The sequence below is a fragment of the Etheostoma cragini genome, chromosome 3, assembly GCF_013103735.1.
Source record: "Etheostoma cragini isolate CJK2018 chromosome 3, CSU_Ecrag_1.0, whole genome shotgun sequence".
Classification (NCBI taxonomy): domain Eukaryota; kingdom Metazoa; phylum Chordata; class Actinopteri; order Perciformes; family Percidae; genus Etheostoma; species Etheostoma cragini.
In genome coordinates this window covers 3,079,020-3,095,264 of record NC_048409.1, presented here as the reverse complement: position 1 = coordinate 3,095,264, position 16,245 = coordinate 3,079,020, and the positions used below count along the sequence as shown (strand labels likewise).

General features: G+C 38.6%; 3 protein-coding genes and 1 long non-coding RNA gene across 6 annotated transcripts in view; 3 read left to right on the top strand and 1 right to left on the bottom strand.

Annotated features, from left to right (window-relative positions):
* The window catches only part of taok1a (TAO kinase 1a), an 18,473-nt gene extending 15,107 nt beyond the window's left edge, over positions 1-3,366 (top strand). For all 3 annotated transcript variants that reach the window (XM_034866618.1, XM_034866619.1, XM_034866617.1), the window contains exon 20: positions 1-3,366. This exon is cut by the window's left edge and continues 604 nt beyond it. The gene's annotated coding sequence lies outside the window, so the exon portion shown is untranslated.
* Positions 3,367-3,451: 85 nt separating this feature from the next.
* LOC117941659 lies at positions 3,452-5,457 on the top strand. Its single transcript, XR_004655940.1, has 3 exons — positions 3,452-3,615; positions 4,627-4,763; positions 5,412-5,457. It is a non-coding gene; the product is annotated as an uncharacterized LOC117941659 (long non-coding RNA).
* A 1,382-nt stretch (positions 5,458-6,839) lies between these two features.
* Positions 6,840-12,304, top strand: paf1 (PAF1 homolog, Paf1/RNA polymerase II complex component). The gene is made up of 14 exons (XM_034866639.1): positions 6,840-7,106; positions 7,962-7,994; positions 8,139-8,231; positions 8,318-8,439; positions 8,562-8,628; positions 8,728-8,829; positions 8,927-9,032; positions 9,211-9,279; positions 9,495-9,598; positions 9,692-9,808; positions 9,897-10,025; positions 10,262-10,367; positions 11,288-11,366; positions 11,516-12,304. Exons 1-14 carry the CDS (start codon positions 7,060-7,062, stop codon positions 11,965-11,967), a joined length of 1,626 nt encoding a protein of 541 aa, XP_034722530.1. The 5' UTR covers positions 6,840-7,059; the 3' UTR covers positions 11,968-12,304.
* A 587-nt stretch (positions 12,305-12,891) lies between these two features.
* Positions 12,892-14,853, bottom strand: gmfg (glia maturation factor, gamma). Its single transcript, XM_034866642.1, has 7 exons — positions 14,741-14,853; positions 14,238-14,334; positions 14,040-14,089; positions 13,907-13,956; positions 13,717-13,799; positions 13,421-13,494; positions 12,892-13,126 (listed from the first exon to the last, which is right to left on the bottom strand). Exons 1-7 carry the CDS (start codon positions 14,741-14,743, stop codon positions 13,055-13,057), a joined length of 429 nt encoding a protein of 142 aa, XP_034722533.1. The 5' UTR covers positions 14,744-14,853; the 3' UTR covers positions 12,892-13,054.
* Positions 14,854-16,245: the final 1,392 nt, after the last annotated feature.

The window sequence follows — 16,245 nt, the reverse complement described above, 5'->3', positions numbered from 1 at the left end:
CCCCCCCCCACACCCGTACAGATGTGGATGTGCGATGAAATCAATGTTGCTCAGGTCAAAAAGGGCACGAAAAGACGCAGCCCATCCTCACGGCAGTTTATCGGCACACGTACAGATCCTTAATTTTATGTTACATAAGCAATTTGAGTGTCAACACAAAATACTCCCATCTGCTTTTATTTACAGATCGCTCCTGCGAAGGTTTTAAAGTATGTTTTGTGCTATTCACAGCCATTGCTCTCATTTTGCACATGAAACACTGTTGAAACGCCTTTTACGTGGGTTACCAATGTCCTAAGAAGTGTGGTATCAAACAATCGAAGTATTCTCATTTCATTTAGGAGCCCCTTCTCTTTCACTCACCCGATTCACATTCATTCACACACTGGTCAGTTTTGCTGGCGATAGTTAAAAACGCAGCAGACCAGACTAAAGCTGCTTTGCTGTTGCGATGCCAGCCTGCTGTAATGGTCATTGTGAGGAATGAGATGCCTCCTTCTATTCAGTAGTTTTATTTCACCTGATTTCCTGGACATCAGCCAAAATGAGACTACAGCGAATTCAGAGCCAAATAACCAAATGTTAGCAGTGTTAGGTGTATGCTACAACACTACTGCAGTGCCTTTTTTAAACCTTTTTTTTTATTTAAAAAAAAAAATCAGTCTCACATGTTTATAGTTTATTTTAAATTGTATCATTAGTGCCAGTGTATGTTTAGTTTGATTTTAGTTCCAGGGGTCCAGAATACCTTTCTCAGATTATTATATTCACTGTGTATGCAGTAAAGTCTTATAAATGGTGAGAAATAGAAAATTGCTTTAGCAGTAACTATATATCGAGGTCTTTGGAGTTGTGGTACTCTAGGGGAGAACTTGGAAACCCCCGCGTTGCAGAGAAGGTCCTTGTACACATTCACAGGCGGAATTGTGAGGGGAAACAAGGAGATTAATTTGCCTTCAAACACAATCCTAGTATTGATCTGTTGATTTTTATTAGTGCCTTTTTAAACTGCTGCCTTGTTCAAAGCACTTTATACAGCGGAATATGTGTAAAATTAAAATCTTACTTGTGTTTGCAAAGCACCTGGTGGATGAGTGTTTTCGTCGGTACGCATGTACTTAAGTTGAGGAGTCGAGCTAACCCGTGCTGTGATATATATTTTTTTTCCTTTCTGTCGTGTAGCAATTTCCCAAGTAGAGACAAGACCTAGTGTATGCAAACACACAGTATGTGAGTGAAAGCATTTCCCCCCTGTCTGCAGCTTTTACTGCGTTGAAACTTAAGCTGCTCCTCCTCTCCTCCTCCGTGTTTTATGCTAGAGGATGTGAGGATGCTGCAGGCTTTTTAGTTATGTTTTTGAGTACAGTTTCCATAGAACAAATTGAACTAGGTTTGCGGAGGAGAGTCTATTATGTGCAGCAGGTGGAAAGGTTAAAGCAATTGTCATGACCATAACAGCAGGCTTGGCACCAACAAGAAAACTACAACACTGTTAATAAAATGTTAGGGCCCAGTTAAGTACACTAAAAGTAAGGTGCTATGTCATAATTGTTACACCATCCAATCGGAACCCAAGTACAAGGGTGACTGAATCAAGCACATGCTCGCATGATGACATTGTATTATAGATACATGTAAATGTAAAATTGATTCAACGCACTCTCTTTGAAAACAGCCCAAAACAAAATAAATGTGGCAAGAAAGCACTTAGGTTTTCCTTTGATAGCTCAAGCAGTTCCTCTGATAATGTGTCTTTGCTCGCTCCCTTCTCTCTGGTTTGTGGTTGAAATATCATTGGAGAAACACCCTTTAAACCCTAATAACAGCCTCTCTGTTCCACTTTGGCTTTCAATTTCTATATCCATACAGAGACTTTAACACATTTTATGGAAAAGGCCATTAAAGTTAATGATCTAGAGATAACAATTTATTGCTTCCTTGAAATACCAAGCTGGAGTTAAATGTGCATATGTGTATATTTTATTAAAGAAAACGTATAAAAACTAAACTCACATTTAAAGAAAATAATTTCTAAAACTAACTTTATTTAACTGACAGACCACACTGATGTTAGCAAACCTTTCACTCTCAAAGTGGATTTGAGTTGTCTGGACATAGTTCAATGAAAGATATTCTTGGTTTTGAGTACACAGACCAAATGTCTCATATGCATATGTTTGCTGTCATCTTCTTAAGTGGCACTTGTTTAATCAGGCGGCCATTTCTGAGCTTTATCACGGCAACGTTTGTTCTCCACCACTGCACACGTTGGATCATTTGTCCCCATTCCACTCAGAATCAGAGCTACCTTTGCAGATGCTGGCTCTTTCTGAATGTCATAATGTGATATATATCACATTTGAGGACACACACAATGCTTTTTCTCAAATAGGTGGGATGTTAATTTTCCACATGTATATATCATATCCTTGAATGTATGCATTATATGAAGTTACATATGGTTTAGTCCCAAAACTCTTAATTTTTTTTTAATGCCGAGTAACTAGTTCAGTTACTGTAACACAGCAGGTTATATTTATCATTTCCTTTCTGACTTATGGATATTTGGTGAAGAAATGGGGAATGTATTTATCATGACCGGAATTTTACCTTTAGTCTAAAGCCAAGGCCAAGAGTTTGAATGTTAGGCCAATCAAACCTCACCTACATGCCAACCATAAGTTTGTACGCGCAACTTTTGTTCAATTTCATGTCAATGTTGTGCGTCTGGATACTGTTGTCAATCATTGTCTGTTATGGGACCTCTCCACAAACCTGGATTTTATTTTATTTTAATTTTTGCTTTAACTTTGATGTCAAATTTTGTCCTACTGACTGAAAGCTTATGGGATACCGAATAAGAAACGGCAAAAAATGGCGATCCTTTCTATGGTCAAACACTGTGCCATACCTGAGTTGCCAAGCCAACATGCCACTGCATTGTCTCATCTCCATGGTTTACCCATCAGTAGGCGCATGGCATGAAATGTACAAAAACAAGTTGGTTCTGCTCTAGGAGCCAAAGTGAAAAGGCTTGAAAAGATGTTGCGGTGACAGGCAAAATTATGAAAGAGATTGCATTTCTTTGAAGATGTCAGTATTTTTCTTTGGCACATTACCACTACAACCCATAACCTGTATTAAAATGTATAGATGGTGGAACTTGTTATTGAATGTCAGAGATTATGAAGATACTACATAAGAGATGGTAAAGTACTAAACGTGGATTTAAATTGTGTACAAAAGATACATTAAACAGAATAAAAATAGGATCAAATTTACTATTTTGTTTGTATAATATTTACTATTGTGTTGGCAGAGGGATATTGAACAGAAATCAGCTGTAATAAAGTAATTTTAGTATAAGTGGCCTTGTGTTTTTTTGTACGTCAAGTGTGCAACTTTAGGCTATGCACAACATACCATCGATGCTACTAACATTGGATTACAGAAAAGGAGGGAGAGGTCCGAGGATAGCTCGGGAATCAATCACATCACTGGACGCCGAAGCGGAAATACATGCAACGTGATATGTGACCATAGATTGTGACGAGCATTGTAAACAAGTTTTGCTAGCTTGGAAAAGGAATGCCATAACAACAGTCTTTTACTCGAGTAAGTCGTCTTACAACACGAATCCATATGAATTTACTGACCGTATAACAACATGGATATGGGATTGATGTAACTTCACGGTAGCAGTCTGTTCGTCTTGTGTAACTTTGGCATGTTTAACCCTGTGGTTTAACCTTGCATTTGAGACGCATTAATTAAGTTTAAGTTACATGTAGCCATTACCGTTAGCTAATGCTAAAGTGAAACTAACGTTACACAAACATGTGCTTTTAAACGAGTGACGTTAGCTAACGTCCTACCTGCTAGTTCTTGAATTATGACTTTAGCTGCCAAGCTAGTTATTCGTCCTTTTTGTTTTTTTTAAACGCTAAAGAAACGTTATTCCCTACTTCGAGGACACTAACCAACGATTCATAGGTACGAATCCGCATATATATTTATACACGATTCACAACACACGACATTACATTAGCTAACGTCAACTGTTCTCTTAGGTGAGTCGAGTCTGATTTGCTGACTTTGTCAGTCAAATAAAAAGAGAAGAATTGTCAACATCGATGTAGCTATATAATAATAGCTTTTTTTGGCTCCCATTCTATATGCCCAACTTCATTTGTCCGCAATATGAACATTTACAATATGTTTTGTGTATTTCTAGTTATCCAAATTCGAACTATAGCAGTATTTTATGACATATTGTAGATATGGCTTAGCTAAACATTTAGGTTGGATTAGAAAAAAAAAGAATTGGAGTATAAGAATAATTATGATGAATTAAATGTGCTGTAATAACCACACAAAGACTATACAGTATGTCGACTTTGCCATATGCACAATGCATACAAAACTTGATACAATTTGTCATTTTTGAATGAATATGTATCTGTAAAAAGGTTAGCATGTTAACAGTATAAATGATATGGGAAAATCCCTGACAGTAGACCCAATCGAGGTTTAACACATGCTATGTCAGGACAGGTGAATACATAGGATCATAATTCCAAAAGGCATGACTTATTTCTACTGCATGTCTGTCTTTTGTCCTCACAGAGCTCCAGGATGCTGTGTGAAGTCCTGCTGTCATCGCTGTGGTTCCTGTTTGTTATCTTCTGGGTCGAGACAATAAGTGTCTGGCTGTTTCTGTCCATGTTCTACCAGGACCGAGTGTTTTACCACTGGGGAGATGAGTAAGAGATGGGTTTCTGTGATTACCATATTTATGTGCATCATATATTCAAAATAGTGAAATAGTATACAGTAAAGCAAAAGCTACTCACTCTATACTAAAGTAGAAAGCCCCACACGTTTCCATACCCTTAGCCTTACTTTCAATGTTCTTTTTATTTTTATTTTTTGACATATTTAAGAAATAAACAGTGACAAACAATTACAAACAATACACTGAGACGTAGAACACCTCCCAGGGCCGTACTTTAATTATGTTACGGGTAACTGAGATAGTTTTCTGACACCAGTTATTATTACCAATGGTAGGCTCCTGTAACCCATAAGAGAGCCGGATTAAATGGAACATGCTTTGGGACACGGGCCCCAGATGTATAAATCTGTTTTGCCCACCAACACCTCTTTGTCAACTAACTTGTAAATGGATGAAGAGAAGAGAAGGTAGAATGATATGCGTTGAAAGTTAAAATGTCAGCTCCATTTTACTTGATGGGACCCAGATTTAGACCTTAAGAGTCCTCGAGCCCTTCCTGAACCAATGGATGGAAAAACACTTAAGACCTAATGGTCAATGTCCATTATGGAATCAGTGGTGTGTGTACTCGGTTCAGGGGTTAGTGAAAATTCTGATTATTCTTTTGATGTTACAGGGTATTTGCGGATGATCCTGGGCAGATGATATACATGTTGAGCAGGCAAGAGCGTTGTTTTTATCCAGATTAATTCAGTTTATAACAATTTGAAACATGAGCCGTGTGTATTTGTGTGCAAGGTTTAATCTCCTCTCTCTCTCTCTCCACAGAGTCGATACCCACATGCAGACAGAGATGCAAACCTGATACGTGAAAAGATCATGCACTCCATTGAAAGGACTCTCAATAGAGGGCAATGGCGAGTTATGTGACGAACACATGACCGAGCACAGTTGCTGTTTTCCTTTGCACTGCCTGCCTGGCACACTGTTGTGCACAGTCCTTGTTAACAAATGTAAATGCAGGCCCACTTTTATTATTGGTGGTGGAAACTTGCAGCATGACCGAAGGCGCAGCATCTCAATGATTGATGTGTATCGCACCCACCAATGTAACATCTATATTTTATCTTTCAGATGTCGGGGAAGCAGAATGAATGTAGCAGAAAATGCTTGGTTTGGTCTGATCTTTATTTTAGCTGCATTTTGAGACTTGCGCTGAGAGGCTGCTTTTGATCATACCACTGTTCTATGAAACTACAGTTGTTGCTGTTTGCAGCTATATTTGTGTTTTGAATATTATATTGCCATAAAACTGTTATAAATTAGGTATATGGATGTTTTTAACAATTACCTGATGTTTTTTTGTGTATGTTTGATGCCACAACCATCAACAAGGCGTTAAGCTGAATGCCGGGTGTGGTGGAGTTAGACACAAGTCTGAACATGATAAAGAGTTCATAATTTATATTTTTTACACTTGTCACTTACAGTAAATAACTGCAATAGCAACAATATTATTTGAGCTCAAAGCTTTATTATAAACCTGGAAAATACTTTGTCCACATCTTGTGCTCTTTATCTGTGGATGCTCATTTGTCATAAAAGCTCTATCTGCTGTTGAAGATCACATGATGGGACCGAAAGAGAGAGAGAGAGAGTGTGTGAATGTGTTTGTGTGTGAGTGTGTGTGTGTTAGAGAGAGACAGGAAAATAATAGTGGAGAGTGTATCCCATGGTAGGAATCCTCCCTCAAAGCAATATTTCAATGTTATATTTATTGAATGAACTGAAATTGAAATTATACTTTTAAAATATACATATAACTTTTTGGAACCCTGTGAGAGTACATGGTCAGCCAATACATTTTTGTATGCCTTGTCTGTCAATCAAAGGGAATTGCTTTTGAACAAAACCAGCAGATTGCATTTTGGTCTCATTTTGTAACTGAGACCAAGAATGTCAATGTTGTTTGTGTCAATATGCTAGCTAAATAAAATGAAGTATTATAAGTGCAAGTTTTAGCTGAGTATCGATATACAACCTTAGTACCTCGCATGCCACGGCAGTAGGGGTCACTCACAATAAAGTAATGCAAATCCTCCTCTGGCCTCAGACCTGAGGACCTCGATACACCACCGGGTCATCGTCATCATGTCTTGCCGGGTCGTAATAAAAATGCAGTGCACATTTTGAATAAAGTTAAATCGTATAGTTGGATATACTGTTACCTAGGTAAAAAAAAATTGGGTTGCCATCAGACCTTTTTTTGATAGTTCGTGCAAACAAATAACTTTGTTTTAAGTTGTGAGCAGTTTGTCTTAAACATGGCTCCAACGATTCAGACTCAATCTCAACGAGAAGACGGCCACAGGTAACGTTAAATTAAACTTGCTGGGCAGTTTGTTGTGTTAGGTTAATGTTATTGAGTTAACGCGAAAGCATCTACAAGTTGCCAACATTAGCTATCTTATTAGGTGTCTCGACTGTCAGTTGTGTACAACATTAGCTAACAATGCTAGTTAGCCAGCTAACGTTTACGGTAGCTAAACTAACAAGCAAGCTTTAGCGTCTTATGCTAACCTGCTTGCTAAGCTAAGTTTTTTCTAGCGGCCATTAACACACTTAATTTTCGAAGTAAATTTGGTCTATCAAGTCAGGCGTAGTGATTTACTGTAACGTGAAATGCAAATCTTTTTGTTTACATTGTGTTAATGCTAAATAGTCCTAAAGCTAACAGTAACGTTATTGCATTACATCAACTAGCTAACGCTAGCTAACGTTAAAGCATTATTATAAGCTATTGCCTGGTGGTAGCTAAAGCTTTAAATTTAGAAACGTTTTTACCGAACATTAATGCATTTATGTAACAACATTTTGAAACAACTTTTACAACACGTTTACTAACGTTAGAAGAATAAGATCATTAGAAGTCATTGCAGTCTTGACTTGACGTAGCTAAATGAATAGCATTCGCACAAAGGGATTCGAACTTTTATACCTTTTAGAAATAAGTGGTTTCAACTGTAATTCTTGGTATACACATTGTAAAATAAAAAAAATTCCAAATACCCATTCAAGCATAATAGCCTTATAATATAAGGGAATGTTGAAAAGCTACAATAAGTAAGGACAACATCAATGTCCTTTCCCTGAGAAATGTCTGCATGACACACTGTAGCATTGGTTTATGAGAGATTATCTGACAAATGTCTGTTTTCTCTTCCAGTAGGCCATCCTCTCATAGAACTGTCCCAGAGAGGTAAGTAGTTGAAGAACTTTTATGTAATTATTATTATTATGTACAGTAATTTAAAGTGGGCTTCTTTAAAAGTAGCACTAAGGTATGTAAAAGTATCTGCCTAACCCACGCTGTGTATGTCCTGTACTTTTGTGCCTGTGACAGGTCAGGGGTGGTCTGTCGAGTGAAGTACTGCAACAGCCTGCCTGACATCCCTTTTGACCCCAAATTCATCACATATCCATTTGATCAGCACAGGTAAATATCCAACCTCTCTATACATGGAGGACACACACTCTGAGGAACATTGGCACAGCTTGACATTTGTTGTTCTGTTGTGGCAGATTTGTACAGTATAAAGCCACTTCTCTAGAGAAGCAACACAAGCATGAGCTCCTGACTGAGCCAGACCTCGGGGTCACCATTGATCTCATCAACCCAGACACCTACCGCATAGACCCCAATAGTAAGTCTCCAGTTGTTGTTACATGTCATTTCCTATTCTTTTTTTTTTTCTTTTCTTTTTCTGGAGACTCCCTTGCATTATCAAATCACTGTTTAGACTGATCCACTCTTTTAAATTGTCAGTACTGTTGGATCCCGCTGATGAAAAACTATTGGAAGAAGACATCCAGGCTCCATCCAGCTCCAAGAGGTAAGGCTGCTAAATAGGCAGCTTTATGTTGTTGTAGATCCATGTTGCTATAGATCCATGTTGGGATTTTTTTGTGAACATTTTCTTCTTCCCTTTAAGGTCACAACAGCATGCCAAAGTGGTCCCGTGGATGAGAAAGACGGAATATATTTCAACAGAGTTCAACAGATACGGCGTTTCCAACGAGAAAGTGGAAGTCAAGTAAGTTGGCTGAACGTGTTCACTTTCCCACACAGTTACCGCTGAAAAACAACTGATGGATTTGTGTGTGTATAACCAAGACATGTTTTGTGTTTAGGATCGGTGTGTCTGTCAAACAGCAGTTTACAGAAGAAGAAATCTACAAGGACAGAGACAGCCAGATTTCTGCTATTGAGAAAACCTTTGAGGATGCACAGAAATCAGTGAGTTGTTCAATAGCCTTTATAATATATTTCAAGCCAGCAAAGAGTAAAATGGACAGTACCAATGTTACAGTATTTTTTATCATCTCTTGCTGTGGAGCGGCTCTGTACTAGAGGTCTGTTTCTAATGGGGAGTTGTCTTTGGTCTGTGGTTTGTAAACATGTTGTTTCTCTCCAGATTTCACAGCATTACAGTAAACCCAGAGTTACTCCTGTGGAGGTTCTACCTGTGTTCCCCGACTTCAAGGTGAGCTATGATTCCTCTTAAGTTTTTTTACTTTAAGAGTCTCTGTGTATTATTTCAAATGACATGCCAAATGCACTGTAGTAAAAGTGCATGGAGGGAAAAAGATTTAACAAACACTTTATAGTATGTTTGTCAGTTTAAGACACTTTAACAGACAAACTGGTAATTTACAGATGTATATAATAACTGTGTATGTATGTTTTCTCTTTCTCCAGATGTGGATCAACCCATGTGCTCAGGTTATCTTTGACTCTGATCCGGCACCTAAAGACAAATCAGGACCAGCAGGAGTGGAAATGATGTCTCAGGCCATGATCAGGTATGTGCAAAATATCAGTTGCATAGATGAGTGTTTAAAACGGTAAACATTTTGTATAGACACTAATTCACATGTCATGTCTCTTAAATACAGAGGTATGATGGATGAGGAGGGAAATCAGTTTGTGGCCTACTTCCTGCCCCATGAAGAAACCATTCGCAAGCGCAAGAGAGACTGTGATGAGGGGATGGATTATATGCCTGAGGATCTGTATGTCAAAAAATGTTGCATTAAAAAATCACCTTGTTGCTTTGCTTGTATACTAGGAAGTAATAATGCATTGTTTTCTGTGTTTCAGGTATGACTATAAAATAGCCAGGGAGTACAACTGGAATGTCAAGAACAAAGCCAGCAAGGGCTATGAAGAGAACTACTTCTTCATCTTCAGAGATGGAGATGGTGTTTACTACAATGAGCTGGAGACAAGGTAACTCATTGTTTGGAGAAGAGGCCTGTTTGTCATTACGCACGGAGATGTGCTTTTTACAGGAATATTGCCGCCAGTGTGCTTCTATCAAGCACAAGTGTAAATTATTATGCTGTAGAAAGTTTGATGTAAACTGGTGATGCACAAAGCAAACCGCACCACCGCTGTGACATATGGGGCTTTCTTGGGAATGTGTTTGCCCCTTATCTTCTGACGGTCTTTCTTCTGTCCTGCAGGGTGCGTCTGAGCAAGAGGAGAGCCAAGGCTGGAGCACAGTCAACCACAAACGCTGTGCTGGTGTGTAAGCACAGAGACATGAACGAGAAGGAACTCGAAGCCCAGGTGAGTGGACATTTTGCTTTCCTCTTTTTCTTTATCTTACACTGAACACGTTTTACTTTTCTTTAAGGCATTTGTACCATTTATTGAACAGTACTTGCTATTATTTTCTAATGTAACTAAAGTCACTGTGCATTTCAATACCTCCATATGTTTAGACGTTTAGGAAATCAGTAGAGCCCGCCAGATATGTCGGCTGGCCGATTATTATCAGCCAATGTTGGGCATTTCCCGATTTATCGCATCAGCATTTATAATGGCTGATTTATTAAAGAAGTAGGAAAAAAAAGGAAAAAAATTTGACAATTAAATGATAGTAGAACATAGTCGGTCCACCAGAGGGCGCTCTACAATGTCCCTGTTGGCAACACGGATTTTTATTTATTGCCTGGTTCTGTCTGTCACCGTTGATGTGTGATTAGGGTATGGAGATGGTGGCTCAGGTCCGCCTATTTAGTCTGATCACCTAAACACGTGGTGGGGTGGAAGGGATTTGGAACGAGGTGGTGGCAGTAGAAGGGACACAGGTTAATGACTAGTTATGACTATGATATGTAATAGAATGAAACATAACATAGTCTGCTGCTGCGCGTCCAAGACAATCTCTACTCCTGCCATAGCGGCTCTGAGCAAAATTGCACCTAAGGTCACAAAGTTAACTAAAAATTGGATTAAATTCTCGATCTTGGAACTTTCACGGATGGAGGATTTTTGGCTTTGAAAACGCCAAAACAAGAACTGGAACAATTTATACATCCTACAACTCTCCCGTTTGCTTGTGTTTTGTTTCCAACGTGACTCCAATAATCTAACCTAATGACTGGACCTGTTATAGCATTTTATGTAATGTATATATCGCTTGAGTTCTTGGACAGTACTGTGCTGATGACTCATTCCCTTTTTTTTTTAATTGTGATTCTCAGGAAGCTCGTAAAGCTCAGCTGGAGAACCATGAGCCAGAAGATGAAGAGGAAGACATGGATAAGGACTTGCAGGACTCTGGTCCGTTTTCTTTTCTTTTCTACCGATGCAATTCTCGTCTCTCATTCTTTACTTATTTGGCTACCTGCTCCAACGAAGTAGTAGTGGTGCATCAATGACATGTTTTTTTTTATTTTCTGTGTGTGTGATATTTGAATTGTTTTCTCCAGGTGATGAGAAAGAGAAGGGCAGCGGCAGTGAGGCAGAGAACTCTGGTAGTGAATCAGAGAGGGAAGATGAAGAGCGTGAACAAAGGGGAGAGGAGGACGAAGAGGACGAGGACAGAGAGAAGCGGAGAAGGAAGGCCAGCGGCAGTGGAAGTGAGAGCGGCGAAGAGAGGACGAGAGAAATGCGAGACGAGGAAGAGATCTTCGGCAGTGACGACGACAGCGACGACAACGACGACAACGAGGAGACCGAGAACATCAAGAACTCGGCCAGGAGCAGCGGAGAGGAGGGCAGTGGAAGCGAAGATGACGGCGGGAACCGAGGAGGCAGCAGGAGTCGCAGTGCTTCTCCAGCACACAGCGACCGCAGCAGTGAGCACTCCGAGACCCAGGCTCACAGTGGAAGTGGAAGCGAGAGAGCCTCAGATTCCAGTGACGCCAGTGACAGTGAATAAGATCTGCGCTCCGGAAGACGGCAAGGTGACGGCCACCTTTTCTTACCTCTATGTTCAGCTCCAAACATGGCAGTGTTACCCTGTCACTGACCCTAATGTTAGCTCAGTCTGGGGATGTAGTTTCTTCTCATTACAAATGGAGATGCTCGTTGGTTTTGGACTGAGGACATCTCACTTAAATCCAGTTTTTAATTGTAGATTTGTCATGCACTTTTTGTCTGTCAGATATTCCATACAGGATCATGTAAAAATGTCTTTGTTCTCTCTGCTTTTGATTTGCCATTGGGTTTGTGGCTTTGAAAGTGATAATAAAATGCAGGTGACATTTTGTAAGAAACTGTTGTTGTTTTTCCCTCATTAATAAATTTAGGGAACTTCTAAACCAGGGGTGTCAAACTCAATTTCATTAAGGGTCACACTGGAAGAAGATGATAACATCAAGGGCCAGACATGTACAGTGTTTTTTTATTTATATATATATTTATTTATTTAGTTATGCTTTTATTTAATGTTCCTTAGCAATCACAGAATTTAGCAAATCAAGCAAAACAATTCATGCTGATTGACATTTTCTGATGTAGGCTGCCTGACTAACAACAAGCTGTTTAACAGGCTGGGTGGAAAATTCTGCGTCTCAAATAGTGCTTTCTGTGTGTGACGTAATTGCAGTTTGAAAACCCATTTTATGTCTTTTTGGTTTGGCGCACAACTACGCTGGCCAAAACTGATTGTGAACCTAAACTGAAATGCGGGACGGATCAAAATTTGCGAGGGGCTGAATTTGCCCGCCGGGCTTGAGTTTGACACCTGTGCTCAAAGTAATCCTATAAGTGTAACCGTTTATTTCTGACTGTGCGCCATTTGAAAATCATGAAATAAGGCATTTATGTTAATGGTCAGTTCATGTATTATTGGACAAAAAAAGAGAATTGCCCACAACTAAAATGATTAATTACTGCAAAACTTACAAATCAAAACTTCCTTTCAAATAGTACATTTAATAGGAATAACATGGACAGCAATTGGAAAATTAAATTCCACGATCATGTTTCACACAGAAAAAGTCTGTGGTATTGAAGATGCATATTTAACGGAAAAATGACAGCTGGTTCTTCAGCCATTCTTCTGTCAAGTCATCAGCATTTCTTGTTTCAAAGACCTCATAAAATAAAGCACAAAGTATCACAATCCAAATGTCAATAACATAACATCCACATGTGAAGAAATCAAGAGATTATCTCATCAATAATTAAACTAGCTGCTAATTAATGGGTTAGACATTTTAAAGCAAACAAATTGCACATCTAAAAGTATGAATAACCTGCTAAATACATGCCAACCAACTTAAAGATAACTAGGGTTTGGTCTACATTTAATAATTGTGCCATCTTGATATGGTGATCCTAATACCACTGTGGTTGTGATAAACAACAGGTCATTTTGAGATAATTACCTTTGTGAGCTCTGCAGCTTGGACCAGTTGATTTTTGCTGCCTGCATACATCATCTGTTGCTCTGGCTTACATCCTGTTCAAATGAAAATGGACATTTTCCCCCAGGGATACTGTAGTTTTACCAGTCAAACATTCCTCACAAATCATCTACCTTCATCGCTACAATTCACTTTAACAAAGCGGATTTCAGACAAGAGGAGACATTGTTAATTTGGCAGTTAAGTTGTTCTATTAAGCAGATCAATATAGTTTTAACGAGAGGTTACTTTTGATTTAAGGTACTGTAATTACTTACCCATTGGACTGGAGAATATGAAACACAGCGGGTAAGACACCCTTCCATCAGCATGGACATATTTGTAGCTGTAGACAATGAATGTGCACTACCGTCAAGGAATTAAAAACTTTTTCAGAGTAAAAACTGATCATTTCTGTGTGAATTTAAGGATTTTTGCTACATCCATTAGACAGGATCAGAAGGATATCTGGGTTGCCGCTCTGGAAGTTCATCTCTCAGCTCATCCAGTGAGATGTCCTAAAAGACATAAATGATTTTAAGTGACTTAAACACCCTCCCCCTTCACCCTCCGTAGAAAACTTGAAAAAAAATAGACTTGCCTCATATTCCTCTTCAAGGATAACAAGCTGTTTCTCCATGTCTATTTTCACTAAAAAAATAAAAACAATTATTTAGGCTTTTGGTTCTCTTACGTTGATGCACTGATATGTGTCTAGGATATGAATCTGTGCTGATCCTACTTACAAATGGAGATATGGAAGGAACTATAACTTGTATTGTTAGTATTTGATGCTTACTAAGGATGGCAGCATTGTTGGTCTCCTTTCGAAATCTAAACTTGCTCAGTTTAGCTTTCAGACTTTCATCCACTTCACACACCACCAGAGAGCTCGACTGCAAAATGGGGCAAAAAAACAACAACACATCAGTGGAAACGTCAGTCTAAGAAATGTTAAAATATCTCCTGATGCTGCTGGGCTTCTGAAAAAAAAAAGGTATGTGGCTTGATCTGCAGGCCAGATATAGAAACAAACAAAAGGGTAAGAGACATGTGCTCAGTCTGTTCAGATGTTAAGGTCTCTATCCACCTTGTATGGAGACATTAAACATTCATAAGACTATTCTGACATATTGAGGGCAGGAAATGTTTTTGCTGCAACACGCCAGAATGTAGTTTCCTGTGTGAAAGAGAGCGGGGGATGGTTGACTTATGTTGCAATGGTAGATTCAAAAATATAGTATATACAAATAAATGACAGTTGATCCAAATCTTTCAAGCAATTGCATCAGTTTCACCTACCATTATCAAAGGATAATTTTTCTGCCTCCTCGTCTTCAGGGGGACTTGTAGAAACAGTCAAATTTGTGACGAACTGAAAGCTTCTCTCAGACTGTCACGATCCCTGTTTTTAATGGTAAGGGGAGGGCAGACACTCAGCTAGAGGATGCAGTAGTGCTACTTCCTCTATTCAACACAACAAGAAGTGTGTATGCTCAGCCACGTGTTGTATAAGTATTTCAATGCCTATGTAATGCATTAAGGAAAAATATTGTATCCTATGATATGAATCTTAGTATGACAATATACTGATCAGTACAGCCATACATTCTGAAGTTGAAGAAGCTAAATTTTTACCTTATGTTGTCATCATTTGTTGATACGTGTGATTGGCTTCCTTTCACTTCCCATTACCATGCAGGCATGGACACAGAAACTTGCAGAACTCGAAGGTTTCCTCAGGTCCTTTGAACTAACAACACCACAATAGAATACATTTACAATTTGAATGTAAGTAAAAGAACAGGAATGTATGCAGTAAAACGTAATCTACTTAAATATCAAATTGACGTAGAAAGTTGCAGAACTCGAAAGTTAACTCAGATCCTTTTACCCTTGTGTTGTCCTCCCGGGTTAAAAAACTGACAAGAATTTGACATTTTGTCCCTTTTTTCAGACTTTTTTATTTTTATTTTATTTTTCACTAACACCACCTTATTACCACTACTTTTTACACTACTTTTTGGAATTCATGGTCAATAACCCTCATTTATATAGAATTGTACCTAATATTTGAGTAAAAAAAACATTTATTTTAACTAATAGTTCAGAGGAATGAACATAAGAGTTTAGTCTGGAATAAAAGTAATTGTAATTGTGTTAATTTGGTTAAAAAGAAACCCATATTTCAGATATAGAATTTTTTTAAAGGGGTCAAATTTGAAAACAGGACAGTAAACTAGCAATAACACAATGGAATGTGGTGCCGCTATGGGGGGGTTGCCTCTTCCTATGTCTTTTCAATTTTCTATTAAACAATAGCCAGTAAAATAATGGCTTTTTAAATCCTTTTAAAGAAGAGTGCTTTGGATTCCTTTATTTCCCCACAGTAAAATAAATGTACAATTTAAATGTAAGTAAAAGTATGGGAGTGTGTGCAGTAAAATGTAATCTACTCAAACAACGAACGTAGAATGTCTACATTACAAAAGAAGAGTACTGTCACAGTATTACATAAGTATTACTGCTCTCTACTGGTGGAAACTTCAGGCATGTTGCAGCTCCACCCCCAATCAGTGTTGTCACAGAAGGTCCTTTGTCTTTTACCTGTGTTTGTGTGTGTGTGTGTGTGTGTGTGTGTGTGTGTGTGTGTGTGTGTGTGTGTGTGTGTGTGTGTGTGTGTGTGTGTGTGTGTGTGTGTGTGTGTGTGTGTTATTTGGTCCACAATATGGAGTCATGATCTTAATCCTAAATCCATTTAAGGTCTTTTCTATGTACAATTTGAAACTATGGTCACGTCTGAAATT